General features: G+C 40.5%; 1 protein-coding gene across 1 annotated transcript in view; it reads left to right on the forward strand.

Annotated features, from left to right (window-relative positions):
* The first annotated feature begins 4,249 nt into the window (after positions 1-4,249).
* The window catches only part of ubl3a (ubiquitin-like 3a), a 28,062-nt gene continuing 21,360 nt past the window's right edge, over positions 4,250-10,951 (forward strand). Inside the window, exon 1 of the mRNA XM_008332894.3 lies at positions 4,250-4,959. Within this exon, the coding sequence (XP_008331116.1) occupies positions 4,933-4,959 (27 nt within the window). The 5' untranslated portion in view covers positions 4,250-4,932. The remainder of the gene's footprint in view (positions 4,960-10,951) is intronic.

Raw genomic sequence — 10,951 nt, forward strand, 5'->3', positions numbered from 1 at the left:
CATGCTAGATAACAGTTAATGTTGCTTTGCACCTGTCATGACATTATGTGCACATTTAGGGGATTAGAGGACACAGTGTAAACACATACCCATTTGATAAAGTTTTTAATTGATGGTCTCCGTTCATAACCGGCTGGACGGTGTTGGCTTTTGTGGATGATATGTTCACTTCCCTAATTATTAGTACGGTATTCACAGTCCTCCAACAATAGGTTTTAATTGTAGGTGACAGTTGTTTTACTTCAACAGCTTCAATGATCATTTTCAAACAAACAACAATTAAATGTAGTGTACACACACTCCTAGTGATACGGCTGTAAGACGAGCAATTCTTCTGGCCATTATCTCAACTTCATCTCATCAGTTAAACTGGCTGAACAGGGGAAAGAATGTTAAATGTCACCCACAGAACACTGAACACAGACAAGCCTCTCTAGGACACAATGTACTTGTACAAACGGAGACGTAAAATATCAAATAACGCCCATCTTCAGGTAAACAGAAAGGTACACATCGGAGCCGATGGCGGCGGCTGATTGGAGACACGAGCACCGATCATGTTGTTTATTCTCCTTCTACAGCGGGCAGATGGCAGGAACATGAGAGGATGACAAAGTGTTCTCACGAACGGGAGGAGGTTTCCAGCAAGGATGAGTAACTGGGTGAGGCTTTGGGTCAATAGAATGCAAATGTAAAAAAAAAAAAAAAACAGATACAAAAGACAGAAGTTGAATCTCAGATTCAGCCACAGGTGACTGAGTCACCAGAAGATTCTGCAAAGGAGGCTCTGTGTATATTTACCAAAGAGATTGTTAGACAGGTGGGAAGATTAGAGTCACACCCGCCTCCCCTCCAATCCCCTTAACAACAGTTTGTCGTGGATAAGCTCGGGCTTAGCCTGTCTCCTGATAAGTCTGAACCGAATCCAACTTAGTCCATCTCACTGACTAGTGCCAGGAGTCACTCCTCGGTAAGAAAGACGTCTCTGGTAAGATTATGCCGATGCTGTCAGTCACACAAATGAATGTGTGAAAAAGAGCCGCTCGTGATCATTTAAAAGGAATTTGAAAGTATCACCTAGTACAGTGGGCTAATTTTCAGTGCAATCACAGAGCGTAGATTTATGAAACTAGAACAGCCGACCTGTGAGGTTCTAAGCAGCAGATCAGGAATGTAGAAAACAAGATAAAACTAGACCTGCCTGCAGGCATGAAGAGGTTCAAAGTCCCAAATATAATTCCATGTCACATATAGTGGGAATGTACTGTATGTACTGTCTGATCGTTCACCATATGTAACTCTAATGGATTTGGATGTACTGTAAATACAGCTTTGGACTGTATGGCAGACAAATAACGACTGTACTCTCTCTTTGTCCTTTCCTGCTCTGTCAATGATGAACACAGTCTGACGTCTTCTTTAACAGTGGAGACAAATATTGCTCATACCGGGGTGGAATTTGGAATGAGATAGAACGAAATTAAAGATAAATCTGATGAAACAGTGATGGTCAAAAATGTAGGGAAGATGTGATGTTATTCATCATATTATCTTAGAGCCCCCCCCCCCCCCCAGCAAATCAAACAAAGCTATGATTTGCCTATACATTTTAATTACAGTGGTATTTTTCGTATCATACCACCATGGTACACACTTCCACTGGAAAGGTGTATTTAAATGTATCCATCTATGTGAGTGGTATATTTCTCATTTATCACTCTTAGCCAGGGACTGATAGACAAAAAGCAGAGTGCTCCAGACGTCAGAGAAACAAATTGTCGCACTTCCTGTAGTAGCCAAAACTGTCCTCTCAGTTTGGGGTCATGAATCAACCTTTGTGAAATAGTCTGAGCTCAAAGTCTGCTTCTAGATCTTAAATTAGCTGAAGGCTATTCCTGCATGTTAATAATCTGCGAAGCCTTGGAACCAATGCAGTGGGAGGTGCGGGCACCGCTGTGCGGAGTGTCAGAGGCAGAGCTGTAAAGATTCTGCTGTGGCCAACAGGAATAGACAAATGTTTATCTTTTTATCTCTTCTTTGTGCATGTGACACCGTAGATGGTTAAACTCCAATCACTCTGTTTGACCTTTGAGGCCCAGAGTATGTCCTCAGTGTCAGTCCTGTCACGTCACTATTGTCTTGTCTTGTCGTATAAGGTCTAACTCATCATATTGATGAAAGTTTTAGGGGATGGCCAACTCTGATGTCTTGATTTACAAATGTCATATTTATATTTGCTTTGCGAAGCATTAAAAAAATGAAGAGCCTAGGGCTGAAGAGGGGATTCGAGATCTCTGCAATTAATGACGGAAATTTCACATTTTTGTAAAACTGTAACTTTCAGTGAAGTTGAACCAGACTCAATAGCCGCGTTGTATGCCTGTCCTAATTCTATGGTTAGGCTTTTGTATTCTTTAAATATATAGACAACTATTAAACACACAATAAATGAAGAGGTTCTAATTTTAATTTGATTATTTTTTACAATAGTTTTCACCCTGGATCCACAGCCAATGAAACACATTTTGGCCTGAACGTCTCTGTGGTCTTGTGTGTGTTTGCGCATGTGTGTACGTAGGCTTGTGAATTTTGTGGGTGTGTGTCCGACTCTTCCTCTATGGTGGGGAGATTAGGTGGTTAATCCGGAGCAAAACCCTCTCCTGATGCCACAAAGGATATCACTCCGTCCACTGGAGGGATGACAGATCTGCTGCTGATACATATCTTGACCTCTGACACACACACACACACAGAAAGAGAGAGAGAGAGAGAGAGACAGTGAGAGAGAGAGAGAGACAGCGGGAGAGAGGCACTTTATCAAGGTCAGGATATTATATTACACATCATATGGGATGCATGCTATAAATAGCACCACATCCATGGAGCCTTAGCATTATAAAGCTGTCACCTCTTTTCCCAACTCTTGCCGTGTGTTACGTACGCAGTAGAATCTTTACAGTGTTCTTATAAATACTTACCAAAGACCGGCGTTATGTAGTTCCACATCTGTATCTTTTGACTTTTCATACCCACCCATGCAATCCTCAGTAGTAATTGACTCGAATATTGATTAAGTAATAGACCTTCCACGGATGAGCAGCTGTGTTGCTTTGTCTTCTACGATCAACGATCACTACTAATGGACCACTTGCTCCCATGCGTAACTGGCAATGTCGTGGACATGCTGTTTTATTGGAATGATCCCTGACTTTTAACTACTCAAGTACACAACAGTGCTATATATAATATAAATGATATTATATGATTTTCACATAATATCATTTTTATTTTATTTTTCATTTTATAATAAAACATCCTCTATCCAACCAATTTATGTAAACACATACAAAACAAACACTGCACTTTTATTTTGGACATGGAAGATTTCCAAAATAGTCCAAATAAGACGTTTCTAAGCCACTTCAACAGCAAATTTAATAATAATTTTGTAATGTCGTCTCTTGTTTCTTTCCACCTGATCTGTCCTGCAATCAGTTACACAACAAATGGGAAACAATTGACGCAAACATTTGGTGAAACACAAATGTACATCACAGTCACCACATACAGAGACGAACCACCATTTCCACTGCCATCACACCCACGGTGAATTAGGAGTCTGCACTTAGTTTTTATTGTCAGTCTGCATGTTGCTTTATCCACACAGATGTGAAGAACATGGAGAACTTTATAAAGAGAGGCCATCTGTCTGAAAGGAGCAAAGACCCAAACCAGTAACCATCTGGTTGTAAAAGATAAGTGCCATCACTGCATATGACTGGCAGCTGGACGGTTCCAACAGCAGCAGAGTGACATTGCTGATGTATACCGCAGTTTCCCAAAGACTGGGTCGCAACCCTCAGGTGGGGTCGTCTCACATGATGTTTTCCATGAGTTTATAGATAATGTCTATTGACTTAGGTCATGAAGGTTTGTGACTTTTAAAATTTGGGTTCCCATAAAAAAGTTTAGGAAACACTGATGTATACTGTCACCATGCTCCTGATGGATGTCACTCTCTTACTCTAACTTTTCAATTTGAAACTTGATTAAATCAGGAATGTGAGTGTTGTAACAGAGCCATAATCCAGTACAATAGCAGTAGAAGTTAGATGGGTAAATAAATGAATAAATAAATAGATAAAGGAATAAATAGAGTATTTTTAAAGGATGACAAACTAAAGATAAAGAACTAAAGTGCGTTTTATTTTGAATTAAACGGAAGTAAAGTAAGGTTTCCGGTGCTGGGCTCAGCTTGTCGCTGGTTCAGCGGCTGACAGCTGAACGGGTTGTGGTAGAACAGCAGCAGCCGCAGCGGCGCAACCAGAAATCTGAACAACATTCACCTCGAAGTCCCTTTTTAAAGACCGGTGCCATTTCATCGTGTGACGTTTTCTCATTCAACCACTGGACGGTTTTTTAATTCGTTCGCTGGCGTTGACCGTAAATCACCGATTTATTCTCGTTTCAGTTCCCTTTTTTAACCGAGAGAGAAAAGCTCTGTGCCCGGTTGTGCCAGCAGTGTTGGTTTTTTTTCTCTCGCATGGCGTAGGCACCTTTTCTGAATCGGGGTATACATCCTTGTTGTGTTGGTGGAGGTCGGAGGAGGCCCCCCCGGTGCCGCTGCATATCCACTGTTTTATTTGCACACTTGAACAGTTTTGGAGGAAAACGATGTACGACATGATTGTGCAATAGAAGAGGAGGAAGAAGACGCGCTGCATGTACTGACTGACTACCTTTGTGGAGAGAGAACGAGACGCGTCAGGAATACATTTCCTTATTACGTTCTCTGAACAACACCTCCCGTGTGTTTCCCCTGGTGAGACCTTTCGTACCCTAGAGGAAAAGAAGGAATATCCGTGTTTTCCTCCTGTATATGTGCGCGTGTGTGTGTGCTTGAACCCTCCGAGGACCTGCTAAACCTTCACGATGACGGGCAGCACCCCAGCAGACATGGTGAGAGCTTCTACCCCCGACCATCCACACATCATCAGTTAGCATCAACCTAGTCCTGAGGAGCGTTGGCATTAAAACATGAAGGAACCAAAACAAACAAATAAAGAAAAAAACAAAAACCGAGAACACAATCAGGTGACAGCATCAATTCAAACTTCCTCATTTTACTGCGACCCTCCAAAAGGAAACTTGTGACATTAGAAAAATAAAAAACAAATACAAATTTATGCTGTACGTTATAAATCATATAGTTTTTTTTTTAAGTCAGCAATGCTTCGTCTCTGTGTACCATTTAAAACGAACAAACATAAGATCTGAGGTCTGATAAATGCTAATGATCAGTACTTGGTAATCGCTTCTCTTGATGACCCTTCAAAATAAAGGACACTTCTTTAATCATACACTGATTTGCAGCATCTTTTTTTTAATCTTTTTTTTAAATTTTTTTTTATTTCCACAAACACAGCCAACTAGAGCAATCGGGGGGTCGGGGATTGTCAGGGTCGCATTGGTATGTAGACTAGCTAAGCCTGCACATACTTGTGCAAATTATGACAAATTATATTTATATATTTCATTTATTTATCAGACCAAAAAGATGAATTAAAAAAGTACTCATGGTAAGGAGGCCAAGTTAACCATTGAATAGCACCGAGTATCACTTGTCGTTGAAGAAAATGTTCATGTACATTTTATTCCGTCTGTACAGATTGTTTTTTTATGTGTCATCCTTTTGCAGTCCTGTTTGTGCTTGTTGCTTTGGTGCCAGGTTATTAGTCCAAACTAAACTTTCCATTACTACAGGTAAGGCAGTAAAGGTACGATGATATAGAAGTTCCCAAAGTTGACTTCGTGGATCTCCAGACAGTAATTACAGGAGTTTATGGTGCTTCTTACATCTCGTTAAACTTTCATCAGGATGAAACCCTATATGAGCACCCGCTCAAATGTATGCAATCTATCACAGTCATCATTAAGTCTGCATTACCGACCGTGAGTCACATAAGTAATTGCCTGGTAAGACATTTTACATTCAGCACAATCCACACTTGCCTCATTCCAATAAAGCAATGAATTCAATTAGATTTTCTGTTGAGGAGAAAGTAAGACGGAGTGAAACATTTAGAGTAATCAGAAGACCAAATGAGCAACTTGAATTTCCCTAATTCCATAAACAGTCATTTCTCGTTATTTCCGACAAGCTCTTGATAATCTGTGTATTTTTCTTCCTTCAAAAACACCACCACAGAAACGGTGCTGCTTTGAGTTCGCAGTAACTGGTAATAGCTTGGCTGCTACTGTGCTGTGCCATTGTGTCATACCTAGTGGTGCTTTAAAAAGGGAGTCTGAACAGTGCCCTTTACTCAGGACTCATTATGAGTTAATTTTTACCTGTTGACCGTATCTCACATGACCTTTTGTTTTGTTTCACGTACTTGCTGGTTACTGTATTATAATTGCTAATCATAAATAAGCCTCCTTTAAAAGGTCGTGTCTGAAGTCTCAGGCGGGAAGTAATTTTACTCAGCTTTTCTTTAGATTGGGCATATTATTACCTCTACGTTGAAGGTTGTATGTCTGGCGTCTTTGCTGCTTCTGTAGTAGCTTTATGAATAGCTCCACAGAATATGTTCCCCATTCACAAACCTGCTCCACTGGTGGTGCCTGATTTAATCTGATCAACTGCCAGTAGAGCAGGCCCATTTTGTTGTCAGGATATTGGGATGTAATGCAGTGAGGAAGTCAATTGTGCTCCAGGCCTTGTGTGTATTTTATATAGCTTCGGCTACAGTGTCCAAGTATAGAGCACCACAAGGAAATTCCATGGATTAGGGACATAATCATGGATGTGGATGTAACATTTTCTCATCTGTTATGACTGGTTGCTAAATCCTCAGGAATCCTAGAGAACTTTAGTGGAAGGACTCTAATGATTATGTCATCATTGGCTACATATGGACTACAGAGAAGGGTTAGGATTCAATATGCTGTATTGTTTTGTGAACTTGTCTTCAACACATTAGTTTTTCTTTATGTCGGTGGACTAGTACACTGGTAGGACACTTTTTATTCATAGCAAAATTACAGACTACAATTGTTACCTTTTGTCTATGCTGGTGTGTTTACTGCATATTGTCCTCAAGGCAAACTAAACGAGTTAATTTTAAACCCAAAATACCAATAGCATCTGACTGGTGATATGCTGGGTGTCTAATCTGCCTTTTATTGCTGCTACATTAAAATGATACCATAGCTTTTGCAGCTACCGAACACCCCCCAGCCCCCCACCCCATTCCACACTTGAAATGGATCAAGGAGGCTCCAATTATTGTCAGAGAGCAGCAGCCAAATGTGTGAAGAAGACCTTACACCACGGCAGAATGACTGTAGCATGGTGTGGGTTTGACAGCTAATTACTGCAGTATCTGTTTGTGCCATGTTTGTCTGCTAATTACTACAGTTCCCTAAATTGTAATTAAAGTTACCAGTTGTGTTGTTAACACAGAGTGATGCTAGTCAATAGAGATTTGATCTCATAACTATGTTGTTTTCCTTTTCCTTCACCATACGGAGTGCATGAAATACAGTATTTGATGATTAAAACTACATTTGTAGTTTTGGCCGTGATGTACTTCAGTAAAAGGTGAACCGGAGCTTGCGTACCCTTAGATGACCAAAGTTTGGTTGAAGTCTCTGGCTGTCTTGCTAAATTGCCTTTTAGTAACCCAGAGAATCCCTGCCAGCTGTTTAACAGCTTAGCCTGCTCTCTGCTGTGAGTGTTTCACTGTTTGGGGAGCATCACAATATTATCACATCTTTTTTATGCCGATGTCTAGCAGGTAGTTTATTCCTCCACAGGTAGTAATATTTTTCAGCTGCCAACTCTGAAGACAGTTTTACATGATTTATTCTTGCCATTGCCGCTGCTGTCACGCTTGTGTTATTAACATGCTAGGAGCAAAAACACAAAAGGTCAAATTCTGCACACAAGTGAGATGTTTCAGCCAGAGTTTATCTTCACAGCAGTCACCTTCCCAAACGCCAGAGTCTGCACATCAAACTAGCTCTTTATGCTCCTGGAGGAAATTCAGCTCTCTGACTTTAACACATCCTGTGTGGTTGGAGTCAGCAGCAGATGACTTTAGTACCCCACCCCAGCCCTTCTCCCTGTCGTCTCTCCATATGTGGAGAGAGTAAGTGTATGCACACACTTAGCAGAGCTTTATGGAGTACGGGCGTGTGTAGGAAGAGAGGAGCTCGCTGGTGCCAAACGTTCTAGTTGAATAAATCGTAGAAAGAAAATGAGGAGGAATAGTCATGCCCCATGAGAATGGAGATTAGGGGTGCAAATTCAAATTACCTTGCCCCAGGCAGGTCTCGAAAGTGCTGACGGGGTCAGAACGGTCCCCTTGGCAACAGAGAAATACTTGGATCTAATGTCTGCATGCCTGTTTGTGAATGTGTGTGTGTGCAGTGACTGTGGGTCAAGGTGCATTGCAGGTATGTGTGTGAGTAGTAGTGAAGAGGTGAGCTATATACTTCAGCTCAATATACAGTATATCTTCTACTTGTTAAATGTGCAAAGTAACATATTCCAAATAACATGGGATTTCATTTTAAATATATTTAAACATTATTGTAGAGCAGCTTATATTGATATAAGTGATATCGCCGCTTTTTATGTTTGGATAAAAAAATGCAATATCAAATTTGTTGCATCATCCAGCCCTATATTTCTGTCTCCTTTATGCTAATACAAATGTGTCCTTGATGGAACAAAACAATGGCTCTAGAGAAGCTGTGTTAATAGATAGTCATTGAATGAGTCAGTGCTGTATTTTTGCACATGTACCATACAAGAAAATGCTCTGTATTCACACAGAAGACTAGACTTTTCCCCACATGATCCATCCTTCAGATCAGTTAATGTGATAAGGTTTCTTATGGTTCAATTATATCCTTATGTGAAAGTGAATTACGAAAGCATTTTACCCCACACCAAAGTGAGCGGACCTAAGTCTGCTTCCAAGCCACCACTGTCCCTGTCCCTTTTGGAATTGACATGGATGGACCAAATAGAAGTTACAACCAAACTGGAGGAAGAACGTCACTCTGCATGTGTTTTTTTTTTGCACATTTGAAAACATGTTTGCACTAAAATAACATTTTTTACCTTTCTTTTCACACAGTGCTAACAGTCTGTTTGTGGCAGGTTCTTATTTTGCTTTAAAGCAGTTTATAGTTCATTCCCACATTATTGGGAGTCTTCTTAGGGAGCACGGACACTCACCCACAAAGATGCACACAAAGGAGTCAAAGGTGAGGGTCGGAGGTCAGCTGTGTGGGGGTCAGAGATGAAAGAACAATGTGTGGGGGTGGGGTTGAGGGTCGCTACTGCTGAAAACAGCAGTCCCTGTTGGTCTTCTCACTTGAGCTGAGCTCAGCATTTGTGACACCAAAGTCCAATGGGAGCCTTGAGCCTCAGGCTGCAGCGGCCTGCGGGACATTCAGACAAAGAGAAGACGATTGAACAGTGAATGAATGTAACTTGTTGGTGAATGGGTGTGTGTGTTACTAATGCCATGTGTTCTGGGTTACATCATCGTGCCCGGGACCAGGAGTTGATGAATTGACACTGACATTGTCACATGGCTGCAGGGATCTGTCAAGAGATTCAACAGGGGTTTTGAAGTTTCATAGACGTGTTCATTTCAAAATGTTTCCGAAAACCCATGACCAAGATTCTAAAGACAGATTCCGCAACCTGGCAGCCTTTTAGTTCATACTCTAGGCTCTGCAACGAAACATTATAAATGATTCAATAAAATTAAGTGATTTTTGAATTGAACAGTGAACAGTTTGTAAACATAAATTTAGGCTCTTTGTTTTTGAATTTAAATAAGAAAATTGTTGCAATATGGGACTTTATGTTATAGTAAAATTCTTTCATTTTGTCCACGTGTCCAGCAGCCCTCTTTGACCGTGCAGCATTAATTTAATAGTATTGATTTGCATTTTCACCACTACGTGGACGGGCCTCCAGTCCATTGATTACTAATGAAACGCTTGGTTTGCTTTGTCCTTTGCATTGTTGCACGTGTCTGCGTGTGTGCTCTTTGTTGCCATGTTGATAGCCGACTGGTGTGAATGGTATATGAGTAACATTAGTATAGTTATTGTAAAAAGTCATTAGATATAATTAAAATCACTGAAAGTGGAAGGTAGTAACTGAACCTGCACAGGAAATGTAAAAAAGTTAACAGTCCTTGATGTCACAGCGTAGTTAGTTGATGTATAAGGTTTAATCTGGTTTCTTTTGGCAGTGTGTGCATTTTATGTCATATCAGTAAACCGAAGGAAACAGTGTGGTTAAAGTGGCAGTGCGAGGTGATGTAAAAAGGAAACAAAACATATACTGTTTGCCCGATTCAAGGCATGTGAACATCCATGTTGGTTTTTAAAAAGAGGTTAAAACAAAAAGGTTACCGACTAAAATAAACTTCATCTGTTTCGTGTCATGTTTTCCTGTTCTCTGGAGGCAGAGGAACCTCATTTACTTAAATGCATGCAAAAGTTAAATATTCTTTCTTTTAGAATTTCAGTTCTGTCTCTGTCTTTACGACCAGACCCAATGCAAACTTTAAACATCTAAAGACAGAAATGTAAAATATAAAATAAACATCCTTGTCTCAGTCATTTCGTCTGGCATGAGGGTTAGGGTTGTGCTGTATGTGTTCATGTAAAGAAACCTTTCTTTACATGAACACATATAATGAGAATAAAAGTGATTAAAATAAGACTGCATCAGGTGAAACAGAAACCCCAAAGCTATGATCTACAACAAACTTAAACGTATGTTCCTTGAAAGGGGTCTAACTTTAACCACTACCCCATGTGAGTCGGTTCCAAAGGCAAGAGGATGTGGTAGGGTGAAAATAAGAAATGAGATGGGGCCCTATTCTGTTGGAAATCCCCTTCTTTTTAGCAGTCG

Source organism: Cynoglossus semilaevis, chromosome 19, assembly GCF_000523025.1.
Source record: "Cynoglossus semilaevis isolate Cse_v1.0 chromosome 19, Cse_v1.0, whole genome shotgun sequence".
NCBI lineage: Eukaryota > Metazoa > Chordata > Actinopteri > Pleuronectiformes > Cynoglossidae > Cynoglossus > Cynoglossus semilaevis.